General features: G+C 39.0%; 1 protein-coding gene and 1 non-coding gene across 5 annotated transcripts in view; both read right to left on the reverse strand.

The window, feature by feature from the left end:
* The window catches only part of dicer1 (dicer 1, ribonuclease III), a 26,916-nt gene extending 2,752 nt beyond the window's left edge, over window positions 1-24,164 (reverse strand). The window contains exons 1-14 of one of the 4 annotated variants that reach the window (XM_087141729.1): window positions 23,821-24,163; window positions 20,166-20,322; window positions 11,935-12,097; window positions 9,865-11,202; window positions 9,352-9,530; window positions 8,045-8,196; window positions 7,728-7,872; window positions 7,296-7,371; window positions 6,828-6,967; window positions 6,236-6,415; window positions 5,069-5,282; window positions 1,871-4,247; window positions 1,316-1,571; window positions 747-867 (exon numbers count right to left, since the gene is read on the reverse strand). In XM_087141729.1, the coding sequence (XP_086997855.1) occupies window positions 747-867; window positions 1,316-1,571; window positions 1,871-4,247; window positions 5,069-5,282; window positions 6,236-6,415; window positions 6,828-6,967; window positions 7,296-7,371; window positions 7,728-7,872; window positions 8,045-8,196; window positions 9,352-9,530; window positions 9,865-11,202; window positions 11,935-12,097; window positions 20,166-20,273 (5,449 nt within the window). In that variant the 5' untranslated portion in view covers window positions 20,274-20,322; window positions 23,821-24,163. Of the gene's footprint in view, window positions 1-689; window positions 868-1,289; window positions 1,572-1,870; window positions 4,248-5,068; window positions 5,283-6,235; window positions 6,416-6,827; window positions 6,968-7,295; window positions 7,372-7,727; window positions 7,873-8,044; window positions 8,197-9,351; window positions 9,531-9,864; window positions 11,203-11,934; window positions 12,098-20,165; window positions 20,323-23,820 lie in introns of those variants that run through there. The other 3 variants (XM_087141719.1, XM_022241000.2, XM_087141733.1) reach the window with 3 other exon arrangements.
* On the reverse strand, window positions 16,405-16,476 carry Trnag-ucc (transfer RNA glycine (anticodon UCC)). Its single transcript has one exon. It is a non-coding gene; the product is annotated as a tRNA-Gly (tRNA).
* Window positions 24,165-24,240: the final 76 nt, after the last annotated feature.

Consider the following 24,240-nt stretch of genomic DNA (forward strand, 5'->3'; position numbering starts at 1 on the left):
ATATCTGTGGTATTGTTATAAATATCTCCATATACATGTATATGTGGGGCGTGGTGCAAGCTGTGTGATGTGACAAGAAATTGCAACTGAGCTGGTATAGAGCAAAATACCAACTCTATGCAATGTGAACTCACTGGTTATACTGCCTACTTGACAATGAAGATTGTCAAGTCTGAGGGTTATGATTCACAAAATAGGAGTCAAAATTTAATATAAGACCTGGAAAGTGTTTAAAATCAGTTGGTATCATCTGTTAAACACCATCCATGTGATAATTGCTCCTGACAAATGGGAATGGGCTAGCTCAGCTGTTTATAGAGAGAGTTTCAACATGGTGTCTCAAATTGTTGGAACCAACATGTTGGATTATGCATCAGTGCATATGGACAGTTAGCACACAACAGCTGCATGCTGTACTGCACCCAAAACAGCCATTTTGGTTCCAAAGTCTGACATTGGCACTGCTCTATCCATAGAATACTGATGTGTGACTTCATTTAGAACCAGAGAGTGCCGTACAAAAAATGGAATACAGGCGTGTGTTGGTTCACTCACTGGTTCTTGTGGTAATGCCTTTTAAACACATAATTGTGCGTGTGAAGTTTTCACTCCGGTCCTCTATACATAGATGTGGGTTTACAACTGCCTGATTTATGAATAAGGAATAAGAATGGCAATTGATAACAAACCTATCTGTGGCTTCATGAGTGGATAGTAAACTCTCCAGACAGTGTCCAGTGACATACCGCTATCCAGATACACAGCTCCAGCTACTGATTCAAAGATGTCTCCTAGTGCTTTGGGTACCTCAATGTCTTCACTCTCATCCTCGTGTCCTGGAAGGCCTTCCACATCCAGCACTTTTAACTTAAAAAAAGACAACATCAACGCTTTCAAAAAATGTGCTTTTTCATTTTAAAGACAGGTTTGTAACTATGCCAAGTCTTTGATACAATGTCCAGAACACTTTTGTCGACAGTTGGAGGATGCCTCAGATGGAAGTGATCTGTACATTCAAGTGAATAGCATTCCTGAAAATATTTGTCTTTAATATTATTCAAAAGAACAAAAGACAAACGGGGAAGGGAAACTTATCTCCTCCCTAAAAAGTATCAAAATATAGTGGGTGTTCCCCTCCAAATCTGGTGCTGAGGAAGGATACAAACATGTAAACATGTATACAGAACTGCCAGATGAGGCAACAAGAGAAAGTACAACAGAAGATAAAGAGGGCGACAAAAAGGGAGACTGCTGATGAGAAAAGGAAAGATGAAAGTTTATAAAGTCACCTAGACAACACTGTCAGTGTTTCTACCTGTGAACCCATGCCCAGAGCCTCCTTCTTCTCCTTCACAAAGGTTACAAAGTTGTCGATAACATGGAAAAGCTCAGGGCTAAGCGCCTTGAAGTATTTATGGTAGCCAAACTTGACGGCTAGGGAAGCGAAGATGGTGTTATTGACGAGGGCTGAGCGCAAGTCAGTCAAAGCCCCGGGCGAAAGGTCCTGATGGTGGTCAAAGAGATGCCGGGTAATGAGGTAGTCTAAGATAGCATCCCCAAGAAATTCTAGCCTGAAAGTGAGTGGAGAGAAGCAGGAAATAACACTTGCTCAATGGTGTCACAAGATCGTTATACTTTGGTTAGTGGTGTAGCACTGAGGAGTACTGTACCTTCCATGGAAAATCAAAAGGCCCACAATGTGGCATTATCCCAATATTTGAAAAATGTGATCACTGTTTTGGGCCTGTGGTGTTGGACCAAGGTTAGAGCAATATCTGCATGTAAATGCCAAAAAAATTGCTTTTTAATATGGACGGAAAGATCATCACAGAAAAAAACATAAATATTAACCCATTTAACCAATATTTACCTTTGATAGCAATCAGTGACACAGTTGTAGTGGTAGGAAGCATGTGTGAAGGCCTGCACTAAGTAAGCCTTGTCACTGAAGCTGTACTTGATGGTTTGCTCAAAGTCATCCATGCCCACTAGAAGATGATTTAACCTCTCTTCAGCATCAGAGACATTTCTGAAGAATGGCGATTCTGGTTGCTTCAGGTAACCATAGCGAGCTAGAGGCTTCTTGCAGTTATTCTGATTCTCGGAGGACTCTTGTTCCCACATGACTAGCTCATCAACTACCTTGGGTTCAGAATCACAAGGAGCACCCTCACAAATCTGTGGTAGCACACGCAATCCAAACCAAGACATTACGATGAGTGCACTGCGGAAACCGCAAGATATGAGGTAACAGCCTATGAGTGCCTCCACAGAGTCGGCCAAGTTCTTATCGGAGAGGTTGTGCTGGGTGTGAATTTCATAAGGTAGCTCAGGAAGGTCTCCCATGTCGTCCGGCTTTCTGCCAGTGTATGTCAAGCCAGGGAGGTTATCTGCATCCTCCAGGGAGAAGGTCCAAGGGTCTAGAGAGCGAAAGCTCCTATCTGGATACTGGTAAGTGGGATCCTCATCACTGAAATCACTATCCATGTCTTCTTTAGTCATCATGGGTATTTCAAAATCAGGTGCTGTCTCCTCCTCAATGACTGCATTGGAGTCCCACATATCCACACTGCTTGGGTCCCACATGTCGATGGCAAAATCCCCATCATCTGAAGATAAGTCACTACCCTCTTTCTGGTAAGACTTATATGATGGCTGTTCTTCAGTAGGAGCATTCTCCTTGACAGAGAAGCACGGAGCCAGCCAGTTGATTGCAGGATCAAAGAGAGCAACCTGCATTTTCTGCCCGATGGCCTTTCCCTTGCCAAGACGGTACAGATTAAAGTTGCTGACCTGCTTGCTGCGCATGTAGCTCAACTTGCCCTCGTGGCGCCGGGGATAGGTGCAATACAGGTAGATGGTGACAGCTTGTTTGAGGAAAGAGTCTCCCAGCATCTCTAGCCTCTCTAGGTTGAACCCATCACTGGAGTTGGACATAGTCAGGGACTGGAGGATGGTAGTGGGGCTGGGACCTGGCAGACTGGCTGGATCATGACCTTGATCATCTAAAACACTGAGCTTCAATGTGTAGTCTCCTCTGCCCCTTGAAGCCTCATCAAATTCATTCTGATTTCTCTCTTGCAAGCATCTGCAATATCCTTCACTTGGAGAACTGGCACATGCCATTTTCTCACGACTGCTTGCAGGGCTCACTTCAAGTTTGTGGTGTCTTACAAGTGCACCCTCATTTTTCAAGTTCACTTTTGCTTTGTCTGTCTTCTCTAGATTGCTTGAATTTAACTCAGGAGGTATTGTGGATTTGAAGCCATCATTATGACCTTCTCTACTGCACATCTCTTTAGCTATTGCATCCTGCTCAGTTCCTGTCACTGTCTTACTGTTTAAGCCAACAGTGCTGTGGTCAAGGTATTTCTGCCCCTTGACTTCACCATTCATTTTCTTCAGTAATGTGATGTTTCCAGCTTCACCCAAGCTTTCTGTATCCAAACAGCAACTCGTTCTTTCTTTCAACTTTGAATTCTCATTCTTCTCTTGCTTGGTCTCAGTTCCTTTGGGACTGCCACCTGTTCTTTCCACTGTGCTACCATCCTTTGCTTCTCCAGGTTGCTTGTTCTGATTTTCAAGGTTCTGCAATTCCAGTCCCTCCCAGCCAAAGGTCATGTTAGCAAACGGGTACACGTCAGGTGGCAGCTCTGCCACTCCAACTCCTGCCCCCATGCTGATCTGTACACGCAACTCCTCAGCCACAAGCAATGAATTCAGCCTGTATAGGATGCTGGGTAAACAGACTGCTTTCCTCCAGAGCGACGCTGGAATAGGGTAGATGTAGCAGAGCTCTGGTACCAGATATTGCTTTTTCTGGAGGTAGTTTTTCTTGCTCTGTGTCTTGCTGATCGGCAAGGCTTTCCCCTTGTGATTCAGATATCTTGGGGTCAGTAGGTTCAGCCTGGATGACATGCAATCAACATCCAGCAGAGGCTGCTGGTAGTTGGACAACTGGATGTCATACCGTTCAAAGTAATAGTCAATGAACTTCTCATACTTCTCCGAAGGGAACGGACTTGTCACTGGAAGATTGTTCAAAATATCAGCAATGTAGTACCTCTGGGGCTGGTCAATGTTACGATAGATTGGTGTCACCACAGCATCGGCGAAGGCTTCGTGACTAAAGACAAACTGATTTCTACTGTAGTCCGGAAGAATTGGTGGCCTGTCTAGCATCCCAGAACTTTCACTGACAGTTTTTAAAAAGTTCCAGTCAATGTGGAGCTTCTGATCTTCATCACCTTGGAGAAGAACAAATGTAAAAACATGTAATACTTTCAACAAAAATACACATCTACTGTCATGACTGCATAGAATTTTATTTAATACTGTGTACCCCAAAAAACAAATCCTCTCCATTTTGAGTATGAAACATGAACTGTTGGTATTTATAACTTTTATGACTTTAAAGAGGCGCTCTTGGATTGAGGGCGCTTGTTATTTCATCTTATTTGCTTTTGGCAATCCAGAGATGACCCAGTAAACAGAAGCACTCCAACTTGATTTTGTACCACTTTCAGAAAAAAAAGTTACTCCACAGCATGTTTCAGTGCACAGAGCTCCCAGCGTCTCACTTGAGATAAAATGTGCATTTTTTAAATTTCAAATTGGTCCAGTGATCAGACAACAAGGTGGCGAAAACTCAGTTTTGAATGCTTGTGTATACTGGGTCATATCTCTAGATTGGCAAAAGCAAAGATCAATTTTTAAATTTGTAAGTAATAATTAGTACCAGATGACAATTTAAAAGGACAGTATTTGCTTGCAGCACTTTTGTCAGGACACGTTGTACAGTGTAATAAAACTATTTTACCATTTCATTATAAATGCTGAGTTAAATTTTGATCTTCTCAAAACAATCTCTGCTCCATTTTCATGCAGACTTGCCAAATTATTTATTCAGTCAGTCTTTTGCCATGCAAAGCTTCCAATCTTATTGCCCATGCCCAAATATTTGTTCAAATCGTGGTGCAGAGCACAGAGCTGGTGGTTTAGTAGCATTTACTGGTGCAGTTACCAACCCCCAATTTCAAATGCTCCAAATAGTCCCTGTGTTACTCACTTTTGTTGAGAGGTGCTATGAGGTAGTTGGCTTCAGCCTTCTCAGTGTCAAATTCCAGGTTAGGTTTCTCCAGCCGCAGGACCTCAGCAAAGATGCAGCTGTGAAATTGCTGCAATTGGTTCAACTGGTCAGAGGTCACTGTGATGTCAGAGGTCAACAGATCCACTGATATGACCAACTCACCTGCTCGTGTGTAGACTGGAAAACCTGGTATCTGCACAATAGGATGGATAAAAATTGCCAATAAGAACAAAAACAAAGAAACCTATGCACTGTAACTTGAAATGAGCCAAGAATGTAAATCTAGGGAGTGGGGTATATCCCCACAAGCATGGGATGGAGAAAAGAATGAATCATAATAATAATAATAATGAACATTTATAGGGCGCCAGTATCCGCCGCGAACAGCGCTCACGGCACTAATAAGCAAAAACATCCAATAATGATAAGTTGAGGAATATTAATAAACGCCTGTTTATGCAAATATGATTTTAATCTGTCACTGCCCTGTATTCTTTGCACTGATAAAGTTTTAAAAAATTAAAGAAAAGAGGAAAAATAAAAGGGAGAAAAGTCACAAATGATTTTGGACAGTAAGGTTTTCTATATACAAACTTTAACCCCCCTGCCCTGTAACCTAAATCTTTTCAAGTGATGGATAAATCTCAATTATTTATTTGTCCCAAAATATTGGACACAACAGAACCATGGGCTCAGACAGTACCAGTGCAGAGAGTACCACTCTGACCAATTTGGCTGAGATTGGACAGCAAGCCTGAATCGTTCCCGAGAGTGGGCATGCAGACGTCTCATCCTAGATGAATCTCAAGGCAGAAGCCAACACTTAAATGTATATTCCATGTACAATTCTTGGTAGAACTGTCAAGAAGAGGGTCTGAACAGGCTATGCATGTACATGTTCATATGAACAATAATTAAAGTGCTGTGGATATTAAGCATCCATAAAATACCAATTCTTCATTCAGGTCAAATGAATGAATTTGAAGTTGACCAAAATAAACTTTACAAGAAGTAAATTTTCAGTTATCTCAGATTCCAGAGGAGAACACTTCATGAATATTACAACTAAAACTAATGGGCATTAGTTAGTATGTAAAAAAAAACAATAATTAATTCAGCATGAAAAACAAACACAAAGAAGCCAACCTTGGGAATGATCTTCGTGGTGAGTATTCCAAAGCATTGTGTGGTCTCCTCTGGGACATGCAACTTTCGATCACGCACATTCAGTACCTCTGGCAACGGAGAGGCAAGGGACATGTGGATCTCATAAAGATGGCATGGTTGATTGATCGAAGGGTGGCAACTTTTCAGACACATTGCAACCTGTGAGGGCAGAGATGGCAGCATACCATAAGCAACCTGACCAACTGCCTATAATTAGTCCATCATTTGCGATAAACAAAGGTGACAGTGTCTTAAAATATAAGCTAAGTATCCATTACAGGACTACATTTATTAAAGTGCTGATATCATTTCTGGTTTAAATTTAGCACTTTTAATTAATTCTTGGTTCAAAAGTGGAACCTTACATTCGAGTTCACCTGGCCTTGACCACAGCCATCTCTTCTTTCCCTTTATTAAACACTGTTTCCACTATATGTACCTCATTACATCATAGTGCATGCCATATCAGCCTGCCACATGGCTACATGGCTGGCATGTGGTCAGGGTGACTTCATGTATATATATGCAGAAATGTCAAATCCACTGGGATAGGGCAAGGTCAACAGGCTACCTCTTTGTTATAGTACTGTCGTCTCTTTGTTGTTCCTGGTCTACCCTGCCCCTCCTCAACCACCTCCTGCTCATAGCCAAAATCTTCTAACAGGAGCACAGTGTCCTTTCCCACTGGGAGAAGATTGTCATCAAGCTCCCCTAAAAGAAATGCAGAGAGGAACATGAGGGTCATTGTTAAGTACAGGTAGTTGAAGGATCTGGTGGAATTGTGGTGTTAAATAAGCCAAGTTATGACCTGTGTTAGCTTCCATTCAACATGGAGCAAATGGTTGTTTTAAATTAAAGGCTACTTTTGGTGATGGGTTCCATCCATGTAAAAATTCACTTTTCACATGGATTGTTAATTCACATTAACTCACACTTTGAGAAAAAACTTGTGCAATATCTCACATTACATGTCCATTCTCAGGTGAATGCCACATATTAAACTAATTTCAACTTTCAACATATTGAACTTGAAGCTTACCAGCTTTGTGAAGTGTTTCACATGTCTTTAGCGCAGCAGCCATTTCAGCTAACTTCCTCTTTGGCATTGGAGGGCCCTAGACGTGTATAGTTGTACAGTGATTATACAATTGAGTAAAAAGATGGGGAATAACTCGTTTGAAATTGGACCGCTAAATAAAAGTGGACATATAATGCATGAGGCTGACAATTCAACTATTTGAACTTAGAGTGCTTGAATTCATTTTTATGACCCCTCACACTATTTCCAGAATTTTGGCAAAGTAAACACTTGGAAGAAACCATGAATTTGTTCTGAACAAGGAACAACAGTTCACCTGTCCTTTTTAACTACTTGAGAAGTTAGTGTAACACAAAATATTCAGGTTAGAAATTGGAGTGACTTAATTTTCATGGGGCAGAAACAAAATACAGCTAACCTCCCTAACCTCACCTGGATGGGATCCCGAATAGGTGAGTTGATCGGTAGGAATATCTGTGATTGGTACATTACAGGGCCTGTACCAGTGTGCATGGGGGCTGTGTGGCACTTAGGAGAGAGATGAGTGAAGGTGTCACTAGGAAGCTTAGAACAATATCTGTGATAAATTGAAACGGTTCAAAGTCAGATCTGTATAACTTCACTATTACATATCAAAATCCCTAGCAAAGTGCAAGTCCAGGCCCAATTGCACTTTTCTTCCGTCCACTCACATAGTGTTAGTTAAACTGAATGTAATCATCCAAATTCTTTGCTTGCCAGTGACCAACCTATTGACAAGTGAGATGGCTGTTGTCATGGTTACCATGCCAGCATCTTCTGCCTTGTTTGGTCTGTATGGAGCACAAAGAGAATCTGCCTCCTGGAGATCTGTTTCATCCCAACACTGCTGCTCTCTATGGTGACATTTCCTTTGTAGGATCTGGAGTTTAAAATAACACTATAATGTCATTGCCCTGGGAAACCACTTGTGTGCAAACTATACAAGAACTGCAAGTGCAAGGGATAAGACCAAAGTGAAGGCACATTTCAAACAGTGTTTTATTCAAGAACTTTCCAAGTACCTACAGCAGTTCTCTGCCAAATATTTAACTAGTTAGGAGGAAACAAAACCAAAGAACATGGGCATTTGATGGTACATGCACAAAGGTAAGATTACATAGTAATTTGATGACCTCAGACTATCATTGTTTAATAAAAGAAATATGTTTTGGGGACAAAATTACTCGAAAAGCACTCAGCTGAGTACTGTCCACGTACTTTTCTCCTTAAAACATAAATTTTACAAAGCTGGGAGTGTCTGAAGTCTTACATTTAGTTTGTAATATTCAGAGGTGTGAGTGGCCACTTAAAATTACAGCTGAAAAAAGCTAGCAAAAAGCTGAAATGTGAAAAGTTCCCATACTTTTGTACAGACCAGGTGTAAAAAAAAGCTGAAATTCTGGGTCAACATCTAAACAAAAAAGCTTAAATCAGCTTAAGAAGCTGAATTCTCCCAACCCTGAATATTACCTTTGTGCTTTTACCATCAAATGTCTGTATACTCCAGCTTTATTCCAAAATAATTGAATAAAAATATTGGAATAATGAATACTGAATAATAAAGACAAATTGGAATAATATTTGAAATTTAGTTCAAACTTTTTGAATGAGTACATTTACTGCACATGTGGAAAGACCGGGAAATCAATCTCAGACCACAGAGGTGTGTAAAAAACCACTGCACCAACCTGAAACATTGACTGCTAGATAGCTAGAGAACTGATGTTCACATGCATGGGTACATACAGAATCTAAATCCTTGTAGTAACAGATGACTGCATAATTTATAGGTTGCAAACAGTGGATTTCAGATTTTGAATCTGTAGCTGGGAGATACTGAGGTAAGTGTCAAAGGCTTTATACCACGGTCAGTTCCTAAGCACTCTTCAAGAAATACATGTATCGCATATTTTTTCCCTTTTTTTGTTCAAGAAAATGCCACACACTTTCAAGTGAGCAATGTATAACCTACTATTCTGATTTCTTTTTCTTTTTGACAAAACTGTTATGGTTTCAGCTGAGAGCAAGGTCTCACCTTATCAATTTCCTGAAAGTTACCAAGCTCCCTAGTGAATGGCTCCAGATTTGCTTCTTCAACCAACATAATGTAATGTGAGTTGGGTGCCCGAGCACGCCCCTTGGAAAGGACATAGGACCGATAGTGATCAGGAACATCAAAGCGAATCACCAAGTTACACCTGGGAACATCGACACCTGGTAAACATGAAAGATTAAAAGAATCACCAAAGAAAGAACACATAGCGCAGAACAATAGGCTTTAGTAACATTGTAACTTTTAAAAATATGGAACTCTCTCATCATGTGCATGCATTTTAAAGTACATGTATGCAGAATGTAAGGTAAATTATCACAGAAATTGTCCAAATTTACATACGTGTAAAACACACTGACTGTCATTCTTCAATGTACTTAATGAATGCAAGAAATTGTCATTTTGCCACAAACATCCTTACAAAGGAATAAACATGGGTATGCAGAATACGGTGAAACCTAACTGGCTTCATAGTGTACTTCTCTAGAGTCTTACCTTCCTCAAGTGCACTTGTAGCAAACAGCAAATTTATCTCATGCCGTCGGAACCTCCTTAAGATTTCCTCTTGTTTCTTAAACTGCTGTTCCTTTGTCACACCCAACACCTCTACACCTCCCTGGTGATGACCAACAATGCAGCTGCTGTTGATGAATGCCAATACAGGATCCTTCCTTTGTAGTTTGTGCACCAATTTGTCCAGGACTAATGCTAGGAAATGGCGATTCACAAGGACAATGCCATACATGTTGGTTTCACCCTGTGCATCGGTATTTTCTTCCTTGTCATTGTCTTCATCGTCTGAATTGCTCTCCTCATCTTCGTCATAGCTGTATACGGGATGTAGTCTGTTACTCGTCAACCTCTCATTATGCATTTTATGCAAAATTCCACCCCCTAATGTTCTGTTAGGACGCCTCACAGTTTCCTGGATTTCAAAGCCAGCCTCTGATTCCTCACTTGGTTGAAATTCTTTCAGTACTTCAAGAAGGCGACGTACCTTTGGAGTTGTCAGTCTCAAATCAAGTGGATCCTCTAGTTCCACGATGGAACTTTCACAAATCTTTCTTGCCAAGCGGAGCTGAGTACAACCGTAATGGAGTATGAGCTTACTCAGGGAATTTGATGCACGCTTTTCAATTCTCTGAAGCTTCTTCAACAGCATTGGAACCATTATCCTTAATCCTAATGGACCTATGGCTTCAAAGGTCATGAGGCATTCTCTGATTGCCCGCTCCACAGGCATCAAAGGATCACCTTCTACTGCATTATATTGCACACTGCACTCTTGCATGAAGACTAACGATTCATTTAAAACATTATGCACCAGCTTGCTTATATTCTTGAACCCTTCTTCCACCTTACAGGCGACAATTGCTTCTTTGGGTTTAGCACAAAACCTAGTAAGGCAGCCGCTGGAGTATGTCTCCACAACACTCTTCAGAGTTTGCTCAAGCGCTTTGAGTTTCTTTTCCAAAGTCTCCGGCTCACATTTGCTGTGAAGAATGGAGGCAGTCATCCCCATGATACGAGGAAGGCAAGACAAATCACTCCGTTCGCTAAGAGTCCTCGTTATCTCACAATAAGGGTGTTTGTCAGTGGCAAGGTGGCACTCATCAAATATCAACAAATTGAGCTGAGAAGGACATACCAATCTGGCTTCAAGTACTTTTAAGAATACCTTGGCTGTTGTGATGATTACTTGGCACAGGACAAACTTTTGTTTCCACTCTGCCACACTGAAGTGATCATCAACAGACGAACAACTTATAAATTCCCCAATAGATAGATCGGTGTGTTCCCGGATGACACTAGCTTGTTGCAGAACAGTGCTCACTGCATAGACAGCAATGATTATAAGGGATTGTTAAGGTTTAACTTCTTTAATTGTTGTATTTATTGTTATCATTTTTTATTTGTCATATTTTTCATACTTTCTTTCTAACAAAAATTGTCAACTGGGCAAAGTTGTTTCAGTGGTGACAGGAAAACTAGTACTCCAAGAAAACCACTGGAACCAAGGGGGAAACACAAACCTATCCAGGTGTCAATTTTGGTGAAATGCACACCCAGGTTATACAGGCAAAGGTGAGATCCCAATACCAGCCCAACTCAATACCCACTTTAAAACTGCACAAGTTTTTCTCCCATTTTTTATTTAGTCTTTCACATTTTACACAGCTGATACTATAAACATTTATTCGAACTTACCCCCATGGACGCATCACAAAATCTACATTGCTAAGATCAAAAGTTTTCTCCAACTGTTTCAAATAAACCTTTTCCTAGTTTGAAATCGGTTCAATATGTTCAGAGAAAATTACATAAAGATAACCTTGTTGAACCAACAGCCACTATTTGATAAGTTTATTTACACATGTGACTGCATTTGTGATTTTTTTTTCAATTTCAATGGTACATATTCAAGAAAAAGTTGGTAAAGTCTGAAAATATGAAGGAACATATGAAATGACATAAACTATAAGATCAACCCAATCCTCACTCTGACAACAAAAATTGATTTCTGATACTCTTATCATGTGAGACAAGAAAAATTTTAGTTCCTACCATCGTTCACAAGATACATCATTCTCTTGCCGCCTTCCTGCAAGGGCAAGCGTAGGGCCTTTGACAGCTCCTTCATCAACATCACAGCAATGAATGTTTTGCTGGTATCCGTCTGAAGACAGATAACTGAGTTGTGATCCAATGCAGCATCTAGCAATTCAACCTTAGCGTGGATAAAAATCATATACAAATTATAAGAAGAACGAGCAGAAATAAACAAAATACGGAACAAAAACCTTCATTTGTTAAGTTTTAGTTCACAAAAAGACCATGCAAGATCTTAAAAATTCGACAAGGCATGGGGGGTCAGCACTTTGAGTTCAAATCTTGACTATTTGATCCCCACCCGGCACGATATCACCAGGTGGGGTAACTCGATCTATAATACCACAGTGGCCGATTTCAGGGCACCAGTAATCCTCAGCAAAAAGGGTACAGTTCTGGGGAGTTATTTAGTGTATAATTACAGCCACATTTGTACCCTTAAATTGTATCGCTTATTATCAAATTATACGTCAAAAGAAAGAGATCATTCTCCTCTATATGATGAAATAAAAATCGTTGATGTGCAATAATTCACTGCAGATATCTAGGCATTAGAAAAACATGTATCAGCTCTTTGGAAAAAAGAGTCATTTACGTGTCAGACCATAACTTAATTAGTGCAGGGCTGACGGAAACCAAACTTGGCTAAAATATGGTTTAGATATACATCTACAATAATAAAAAAGTAAAATATTTGTCAGCTCTTCCCGCTTTTGTTTTCTAATGGTCAACAAAAATGAAAACATCTTCAATTTGAGATCACCCTAATTTAGACATTTCTGAACCCAATTGCTTCCCTTTAATTCGCATTTTGGAGTAGATTGTTTTTATAACCTAGCAAAAACCTACTTTTTGCAGACTTCACATAAAACCTTTGGTGTAAATATATCAATAGGTGTTGGAGGTGTGTACTGCCAGGTTGCTGCCCACTCAGGTTGCACTACAGACACAATCACCTGTACTCAGTATCAAAAGGGGGCGCTATCAGTGCGGTTATAGTGTGGCTTGCAGGCTCGCAATGCGATTTTAAGTTGATGAGCACTGCATGCAAAGCTATCGAATGCAGCCGGAGTTTGGTAGGTTTATCGCTCCTACTAGTCAAATCCTCAAGAAACATATAGAGCGTCTTCGTCAGTTTACAAAACATATACAAAGCCATCTGCAAATGCGGAAAGTCTGATGTGAGTTTGAGTGGAAATGTCATCATCCACTCCATGAAAGGAAAGGCAGATTATTTCGTCATGTTCGTGGTGTACACGCCTGTAACGTGAAATTGAGCAAATGTTTCCTATAGACTATATTTGTATGCTCAACTAATCAAGGGTAAGAGTTCCATATCCACACCTCATTAATCTTCCCTTGTGGTTTACTAGCTATCAGAAGTGATAACGTCCTTAAAGCCAAATTTAGTAAGGACAATACTAAAGCATTTACCTCGATTTGTGCACAATATATCCGTGTATGGAACTCTTTCCTGATCAGGTCTGCAAAGTAAGATACTACTGTATGACCTTGTAGTTGACAGGTCCCAGCTATTATCAAGTCTGATTGGTTTTTCACAATTAATGGCAAGTGCATCTCATTCCTGAAGTACTAGTAACAACAGTGAACTAAATCCTGACATCTTGCATCTCATGATATCATAGCTAGATGATAACTTGTATGCAAACCTTTTATTTGTTTACCAAGATGGGGGGCTGTAGGCTGGGTGATCCGTTTTATCATTTTCGAAATCTCACTTAGGGCAAGGGGGAGGGTTTTGCAGTTGCAGACTGGGTCTTAATTAAAACAGCACAGGCAACCACTGCTCACTAATTATAATGAGGTGTCAGAGGAAAACTTTTGATATTTCAGGGGAATGGAGGAAGAAATTTTCCAAGATAACTTTTTTCAACAGTAAATTTATCAAGCCCAGCGGCCCATATTTTATTCAACAGAGGCAGCCTACCCTGGAATGTTCTGTTCTCCATACCAGTGCCCAATTGCCAGTCTGCCCTCAGGGTTCTGAGTGGGGGTGGTCCACTGCCCCCTCTGGTTATGTCACAGCCTTCTGTGTGTTGCATTTTCTCACAGGATTTATCTATTTTCTGATTTTCCAGCTTACATTCTTAGTCTTCATCAACTGACAAAAAATGTTACACAGGATTTAGGGGCCCTGGATTCTTCTTGGGCTCCAACACCACAAAGAAAGAATTTAGAGCTCCAGTTCCTGATCACCTTCCTTATCAAGGATGGATAGCCACCTGTTGATGGACAGTTATTTTCAGGCCTTGCTCTCTTACACAAATCAGGGACACTGCCATCCAAGGACTGGGCTTTGATGTAATGGATAATGCTGTGGAACTGTTGAGAGACAGCTTCTCAAGTACACTGTACAGAAGCAGTATGAGCTATGAGGCAATATGGCTTGATGCCATTCAATGATTGCATTGATTTATGCATAATGATATGTCAGTCCCAAAATAATCATTCCCAAGCTGTTTCTCAAATAAGGCCCGGTCGGTCGTGTCGTAATGGTAAAGGTTTTATCTAAATGGACTTATTGAAGTTTTTGAGGTTTTCCATTTTTGTGGTTTTTAAAATAATCGGCTTTTTGTTTTGAGTTTTTAGCTTTTAGTTTTTTAGGATGTTGATGGATGAGGAACAGCGTCTACTTCTTGTATTTTCTGAAAAAGTTTCAAATGACATGGATCCGTATGTCAGTTACGAAGAAATGTATTGCCTGCATTTGTTTGCACTGTTGCAGAATAAAACCACTGCCTGACGTTTGGCCTTTCAAGGACACTTGGTTTTGCCTCACAAAATAGAATGGTCAAGATTTCACCTCATGTTTTTTTGTTTCCCGTTGAAACATTTATTATTATTTTAATATCTTATTATTGACATGCAACAGTAACCTCACATACTTTCAATATCTTCTGTAAAGTATTAAATTTTATTGCACAATAAATTAATATATTATATAAATGAATATTGTCATCTTTGCATTATTGTCTCAATTGAAGTAAAGTATTTGTGTACTTTTTGTTTCTAACTGCCCAAGTCTTAAACAGACCATGCTTTGCAGCAAGGGCCTTAACAATGTGTTGACCACCACAACAATGGCCTGACAATTTTATGCCTTAAAGCTTGCACTGATATGTGTAGGCTACCTTTGGGATCATACCAATCAGAAAGCATGAAAAGATGGCGGCCAGGGGTTACAAATACGAGATGAATCAAGATCCTTGTGGTAGCTGCAGTGTATATTGACAGGCTATAAAAGCTCAATTTCTGTATTTAGGAAACTTGGATAATTATACAGCATTTAAGGGCAGACAAAATGGTTTATTTTAGATTGAGAGGTTTTCTTTCTCAGCAATGCATCGAGACTGCAGTGGAAAATGGGAATCACAATCACAAATGGAACTGGTTTTAACTGATAGAAGGCTAAAATACACGAGGCTGAAACAAGGCTCCAGTAAGTCCATACTGAAAACTGCTGACAAATATTTTATAATTTCTAATGTTATGTAATGTTAATGTCACTTTATATTGGATGCGTGTAATAGATCATTATCAAATTAATCTAATTTATTTTTCTTTATCTTTGAGTACACTTTCAGTGCTAACACTAACTTCCTTTCAGGGGTTCGTTGCAATGGTCAAACAATAATAACAAATTTTAAGTTTTCTTCAAAATGGGGAATGCATTTTCATTTACAGGAAATTGATGTTTGAGCTAAAAGTAAAACTGTGGATAGCAAATGACATACAAGTTTTTCTTTATCCATAGCATTTCCTGGAAAACAATTTACGCAACTACATAAAACACAAAAGCTGATTAACACTGTCTTTATATTGGGTTAATTGTTTGTTTTTATAAGGCTCATAATAATGCACTTATGATCAGAAATAAACACTCAAAATAATTATGAAATGTAGATGCATATACTTGGGCTGTTTCTTGTATCAATATTTGGAAAGTTTGTAACTTATGAGATAAGAACAGGCATTTTTGGGGGAAATACTATGCTTCAATGAAACTCTAACAAATGCCATTTTGGTATCATAATACATCTAACGGATGATTCCTCATTTTCTCCAGAAGGGGAACTTCAATCAACAGAGAACTTCAAAGTTTTATTTCTGTACACCCCCCTAAAGAATCTACACTATACTATAATCAAAGAACTAAGTAAGACAAAAAGCTTAATGTAGTCCCTTTAGGAAACATGCATAAATTATTAATGCAATTATGAATTCAAGATAAGGCCAAAGTGAAGAAAATGAAGAAAAATAGATGCCAAAGAAAAAGAAACGACAGGCTCATTTACCTCAGCAATTCAAAGGAAAAAAAGGGAATTTAAAGAAAAAGTAACAAAGATCCACAGCAACCCCCATTCGTATATCTCAGAAATTCAAACATGCCCCCCAAAAAAACCTTGCGTTGGCCGGGAATCGAACCCGGGTCAATTGCTTGGAAGGCAACTATTCTAACCTCTATACCACCAACGCGGCCGCTTTCCTCGGGATTTTTATTCTAAATGAATAATTGTACATTTTGGTAACGTATAAGCATAAATTGAATGTTCGAATATGGTTATGTATTGTTATTAGGATTGTTTTTCTTCCTTTGAATTTAGATTTTTCATTTAAAATTTGTAAAATTATTACTGTCCATGGACTGTGCACGAAATGAAATCGTCAAACGACTACTCCCCAACTGCGCAGGCGCAAATATGTGGAGTGAAGACTAGACTTCTCTCGAGGCTGACAAATAACTGTCACATTAATCACGCGCAGCGTGCACCAGTCATCAGAGCGCGTTGCTCTGTAAAAATGCGTTAATTACATAGACTAATGAATTTCATAATAAAACCTTTTCACATTTCCTGCACGTGCTGCCAGCTGCGTGCATATGTGGGCGCTATCGGCCAGCGTGATTTGTCACATCCACTGTTCTCAGTAGTCATGCTGACTGCGCGCGCCCTTCGGATAAAGCACGTAGCCTATGTGATTTGTATAAAATAAAGTCGAATCATAATCCCCCACTCATTAACTGTGTGACTTCAAATTTCACCAGTAATAATCCCGTCTGATAAGATAGGGATGAGATGAGATAGGGAATGTTTGGGCCGCAATGAAAATAAGTTTTTACAAGTTGCGTCATCCCAGCTCTTTCCACAATGTTTTTTGTTTTGTATTATGCAGCCGTAGTCTTGACATCTTAATTTCATTGTATATTCATTTTTTATTGATATCTACTTATTAGTGCATATAGATTTGTTCTTTTTATTATTTCATTGTATATGGAAAGGAGAATAAATCAAATCAAATCGAATCAGAAGGGCACTCAAGTCCGTGTACGTTTCGTTCATTCGTTTTTCGATTTGAAAACGAATATCAAACAACCAAAAAGCAAGTCGTTCTCCATTCTTCGATAAAAACGAAAACCCAAAACAAAAATAAGTCGTTTTCTGTTTTTCAATTTGACAACGAAAAATGAGGAAAAAATACGAAGAAGTCGTTTCATGTTTTACATGTTAAAAACGAAAAACGAAAGTAATCTTGTTTACAATTGTAGTTTAATCCCAAGTTTCGTTTGACTGCACACGTAATGTCGAGAAGGCGTCACGGCCGTCTCTGAGTACTTCTCAAAAGAAAAGTTGCCTTGAAAATACGAGAAATTAGGAACGGATCCCTCGTATTTCTTCACTTCAATCATGATTGATTTGGTGGGTTACTACAATGTCCCTTACTTTACAAAGGCTGTTTTTCATTCTTCAAAATAGTAGATCAATGTATTACGATGTTATTCGTTTTCACGTTGAAAAACGAAAACAGAACGTGATTGTCGTCTTCCATTTTTAAATGAAAGAAGAGAAACGACTTGTTTCTCCGTTTTCAATGTCCCGTTTTTAAATTAAAGAACGATTTTCATTTTTCGTTTTTTAAATCGAAAAACAAATGAACGTACACGGACCCACTCAACAAATCCATGTGTATCTATTATCTGGGGTGAGGTTGACCAATGATAAAAATAGCTGAAAAAGACATAAGCTTAAGTGTAAAAATCTCCAACACTTTCATACACAGACAGTGAGGGGAAAAAAGCTGAAATCCAAAACAAAAAAGCTGAAATCAACTAAAAAGCTGAGAAATATCACCCCTAGATGATCGATTGTACCATAGAGCAAGCCTTAGGACACACGAGTATGCGTCCATGATTGATTCATCCAACCAAATGAAATGAATATTGACTGACGTGTTTAGGATCTTCCACCATGGCAATATGGTGGCTGTTAATATCTGTTACGAAAATACTCATTAACTTTTTTTGGCATTGAGCTTTGACAACAACAAAAGGCAAACAGACACCTTACTCCAGTATTTCACAGGGGAAAAAATACCAAATAAACAAAAGGAGGTGAAGGTTTGCAACAGGAAAAAACTTCGATAATTACATTAGCATCCGTGCTGCATTAAAATAATTAACCTCCCTCTAAAAAATAGATTTTTGTGAAGGCATTTGACAGCTCAATCGTAGCAGCGGTCACTGGTATTGTTTAATGTACTTATCAGAGAGGGGATCATCCATTTTTGCCTTTCTCATTTACAACCTTCATCTGACCTCTAATCTCCCAAAAACGTGGAAGAAAATGATGACGGCCAATTGTCTGCTGGCTGCCCTGACAAACATGACATGTAATCATGAAGAAAATTGTATGATCCCTTCAAGATTACTTGTTCCCAACGAATGTATCAATACAATGCATCTTTTGTGCTTGACATGCTGGACAACAAATTTCATACAGGCCCTCTATTTTTTTCAGCAGCTTTCAAAAGCAAATTGAAAATATTATTTTGGGGAACCCTCATGCATAAAAACTGAAAAGGATAAAGGTGAAGATTTTTTGCTAAAAATATTATCAGCAGTTTAATATTTTTGAAAAGTGTGCACAGCATCCCCTCCCTAAGCCGACATGAGGGGCAAATACATGACCCCTGAGTGCAGTGAATGATAACATTTCTTGAAAACAGGGTACTGTGAAGAAAATCAGAATGGTGCAGAATAAAAGTGGACAAAAGTCAGTTTAAGTAAAGCATTTTGCTTCTTATTTCTTTATTTTCCAACCTTGGGGTGTATTTTTGCTTGAATTCACCAAGTCACATTTCTATTTGTCAATTAAGCGACATCATTATTTGAAGCAGATTATGTTCTGGTATGCAAATACAAGGAACATACCAAAAAGCAAACAAACCAAAAATGAATAGTTGATGCTGCTGTAAAGTCACAGGAAATGAGTTCTTAGTTCTTCACAACCTCCACCTTTTCCAAGTCTGTCACTTGTCTTTTCCTCAGCTTTTTTCGAGCTACCTGCAGCATTAGGGTTCCTCGTAGCCTTATCAAATCACTGCCCTTGAAAATTCGGGGACACTACATTTCCAGTCTATGTGATGACAGCATACAAACATGCAACAATTTGACAGTCACTCATATGCTGCTATTTAAATTTTGTCTTTCAAAACATTTTCAAATTTTAAATGTCGAAAGGAGGATAAAAGATTAATTTTAAAAGCTGTGTATCATAAATTCACTGAGGTCTGCATGGGGTAATGATTCTAATATTACTAATTTAGAAACTACACCTGGGGAAGGTTTCAAACATTTCACCATCCTTCCCATAACATACCTGCACCCCAAATACCTTCAAACTTTCGAGTCATTTTTGATTTGATTAAAACTAGTTACGAAGGCCTATTCAGCTAAACTACTTTGAATATTTAACAAAATAAAAATAAAAATGGATATTTATAATGCACCGGTTTGAACCCAAAGAGACACTCATGGTGCAGTACAATCAGGAAAACCAAAACATAAACTGATAAGAAATTCAATAGCAGTTAACAAAGAAGTGAGTTTTCAAGGCAACTTTGAACTCAGAGACTGAAGGGATAGAATGAATATAGTACTGTAGTTCACTCCAAAGATGAGGACCTGCATATGAAAAACTTGAGATACCGAGTAGTTCCGCCTGGAAAGCATGAGATTCATCTATGCAATGTTCAGGTCCTGTTAGGAACAGCTTCAAGACTCAGTAGAGCAAGAAAAACACCGCTTTTATTTCTTAAACAATTGTTTTAGTTTCTGGGAGGATCGTTTGAATGGCTTGAGAAAAAAGCCTAGATGAGATCACACTTACCTGATACTGCCTTGGAGTAAAAGTCTGTGTTGCTGTAACTCCTTCATTTGTTGCAGACCTGTTTATTTTATACGATGAACCATGAGGGATAATCTCTGCCTCCATCATCCTGACTAGACGTTTGTAGCTGTAGCTGCTGTTTTACAAGCAATGAATCCTGACAATGGGCAATCATGAAATTTATATGCATGTACATGTATATATGTGCGTTGGTGTGGGCATGATTAGTTGATCAGTACAACTGCATTATGCTATCAGCTGATTTGTATGAAATCTCTGACTTTACTTCCCTTTCTTGAAACAGTCTTTCCCAACCATTTATTAGAAACAAATGGCAAGTGGCTGATGGCTGATTATCATCAAATCATGCATTCAGATCAACTGATTATGCACAGATTAAGTGATCATGCCCAAGATATGTACATAATCATGGCCGAATGATCAATGATTTTCTAAGGAGATCACATTTTGCCACATTTAACACTGAGTTTACATGAGGTCAATGTGTTGACTAGGCCCCAGCATGGCAGATCATGCATACATTATCTAGATACTGAACAGGCTTTGAAGGAAACCATCATAGAAGTAAAAATATATACCAGAGAAATATAATCAGACTTCAGATTTCATTTTGTGGTGTGTTTCTTGTTAATCATAAGTGACATTTTGGAGAAAATGGGGTGAAAGATGTCTCTGTATGTTACATTTCCGGAAGTACAAAATGGTATTTCAAAATCAAATTTTTGAATTGTTCTCCAGTTTTCCATACATGCTGCATATCGTGGTAATTAAAAGAGTGTTTGAAGGAGGATACCATGTTATGTTTCGGCTATTGTGAAACGTTCTTCGTTAGTTTTATCAACTTCAATCTCTCTGTACATAAATAGACGGCCATAATTTATGTGTGTTCAGTTTTACATGTACATGCACTCCATCAATGCACATATGTATACATGCACTAATACCGATTATAAATGATTCTCATGCAAAATATTCAAGCCACAATAACTTGAAAGTACTACTAGTCTTAATACACATGGCACTTTATTTTGTTTGTTTTGGAAAAATAGTGTGAAGATGGGAACGACCGTGAACATATTTTCTTTCAAATCTGGTCGGATTTATTATTTTAAAATCACTTTTCAGAATTTGTTTCAAATTTTGAGCAACTGGGTTCATATAATACGGTGGTCTAATGTTGTCTAATCAATTTTTAGTAATCAAATTTTCTCCTTGAACATTATTTGTTTGTATTTTTTTAAAATAAATTATGGTCTCCACCTGTGGAAAGAAGTGTTGGAATGGGTGTCCAAAGGCGTTTGCTTCACAATCCACAGTAAATTGATCAAGTGCACATGCACTTAATCTCAACTAAGTGGTGCGCAAGGGCATGGGTGTGAACTTAGGTGTTTAAGACTGGCCAAGCACATATTTATTCCCATTCATAAATACCTTTTTAGTCAGAGAGTTAAAAGAGGTCAATACCTGTATATGATGGTTTTCCAAAGATTTTGTTCTAGAATTTTACTCTCATTTTCAAGAACACCCCGTCCATTTTATAATACATTCCTTGCTTAAGTTGTCCAAAAGAATCTCTTTATAGGGGCTTGGTGCGCGTGTGGAGCTGTGTGCACACAACCTTTGACCAATCAGAGTCAATTAAACTATCTTGTATCCAGGTGCCAGCGTGTCATTTACACAGTGGGCATTATCACTTCAAGGCGGGCATTATCAAATGTTAATGTTGCACGTTGTTGAATAGAGGGATTTCACATAAGCGCCGTCTGCGCATATCTCCATCCAAACCGAGGCTCTCTGTGTTGAACTTCGTCGCACGTGCCCGCGGAGTCCACACAGTACGTCAAGTATCCGGTTCGTAAGTGTGACGCCACTTCAGTTTAAACCACGCCCACACCAGTTTCAATGTGATATTTATGGGGGGTCATACATGTACTATTTAGCATCAATAAGCATCAAAAAGTTATGCAAGCATTATTTATGCCAAAAGTGTGCACGATTTACACTATTAATTAGGCTTCTGAATATCATATTCAGTGAATCACTATTTATCTAAAATGGAAATTTGAATGTAAAAGTCAGTTCTGGTCGGGCCTATTCAGGCAGTCAAACCGGCTGTCATCTTGTTTTTGTATAGACGGCAGAGAAAAGACAGATGGCAGCCCCCATACATCATGAAAACTGTACGTTTTTCCTGCATGAATCTTTTCCACAGTGGCAGATGTCAGACCCTCTTAAAAACTATTAAATCTGTAGAAGGTACTTTCAAGTTGTTGATGCTTTGTTGATCCTGCTTGTGTGTGTTGATGCTTGTTGATGCTAAATCCTGTAGCATGAATGATGTTGGGTGATATCACACTGGATGGGTACCATCAAGATTAACTGATCAATCCTGAAATGGGATTTCCAACTTTACAATCTTTCCTTCCTTTTCAAAAACAATCTCCCACTTTGTCAAATTAAACAGAAAAGGCAACTGTTGGATCATCCTGATGGTGGATCAGCAATTTATGAAATGATGATCATTGCAATTTTTGTGACAGATCTTACAAAGATTGAGCAATCACGCAAATCGACCATATCGACCAATTACACCCAACAACTAGGGGGATTGTATACTTGGGGACCCCCCAGTTTTTTGACATTTTAATCTTGCAAAACTAGTCAGTTCCCCCCCCCCCAAAAAAAAGAAAAGTAACTCTCTGTCTAATATGCTGACCCTATTTGTTAGAAATGTCAAATTGTAAATTGTGAGAAAATGTAACTTTTTTACTGATAAACAAACCATGCAAATTTGAATTCACCGTGTGTCACTTGTTAAAACACTCGGAGTAATTGCACAATACCCTGCCACTCTAAAATGACTGGAATGACGTTACGTGGGTACAAGGTGAAAACCCTTGAGAAGCACGTGACACTTTGGCCTGTACCTGGCTATGAGGTTGATCATGCAGGATGGCAAGGTATTCTACAATTGAGCGAAACTCTCACAGTTTCCCCTCAAAATTTCCCTCAAAACTCAAAACCCTACCCTTTTTTGATAACATTAGCCCTACAGTTATTGAGCATGATGTCACAGTCATCTACCAAGGTCACTTCAAAAGTTAAAATGTAACTCTCCTTTCTATAATATGAACTGGGTCCCCAAATTTACAATCCCCACTATTAGGCCAACCATAATTGCAAATTAATCAGATATATTATATCTTAAACAATCATGACAATTACTAGGACCAACTATAATTTGAACATGTTAATTTTCATGTTAAATTAATCATGATTCATGTTGAAAGATGCATGGCGATTGTCATCAACCATGTCAACCGTGTCATCATGGTCATTGTCAAGTGTCCAACATCATCAGATGCATTCTGAGATTAAAATCAAATGCTGTCCGGAAATACCCCCCAGAACTGTGGGGTCCAACGTCCACTCCTCTCCCACGTGGGAGAGGAGCGGACATCGGACCCCGCAATTTTTGGGGTAGGATGGAGCGGACGTTGGACCCCACAGTTCTAGGTGTCAGGGGTAAGCCTAGTCTGGCAATAATGGCATTTTTAAATTCTAGCGGGTCACAGGCAGGATAGCATAGGCTTACTTTCTGAAGATTTGCATGTGAACATTGATAAATGCTTACCTCAAAACATCGACTCCAGCATAACAGACTGATCAGAAATCATCAAACTGAGCTATGACATGAATTGATCTAGAATTTGGGTAGGATATGCCCAAGTTTCATGTTTACGTGCAGACGTGCGCACGGTATAAACGAAAAGCGCCTCCAGGAGACCAGTTTGTGGTAGGTCTCTGTAGCTGTGTCGATGACCTTCAGCTAAGCATCGGCCTAAGTCCACATTGTCCAACCTCAGTGTCTCATTTTTAACTCTTGCTGATTTAATTGGGGCTTAAACATGCCAAATGAGACAGTGCTGAGAAAACAGTGCTCTGTAGCCCAGGTCAGAATCCAGAGAAATAAACAGTCACGCCGAATTTTGAAGTGGTGCTCTCAGACGATCAATAATTTTTACGCCTTGTAAGACGTCTATACCTTAATATT

This window comes from Acanthaster planci, linkage group LG01, assembly GCF_054643075.1.
Source record: "Acanthaster planci isolate LZ-2023a linkage group LG01, COTS_SCS, whole genome shotgun sequence".
NCBI classification, from domain to species: Eukaryota; Metazoa; Echinodermata; class Asteroidea; order Valvatida; family Acanthasteridae; genus Acanthaster; species Acanthaster planci.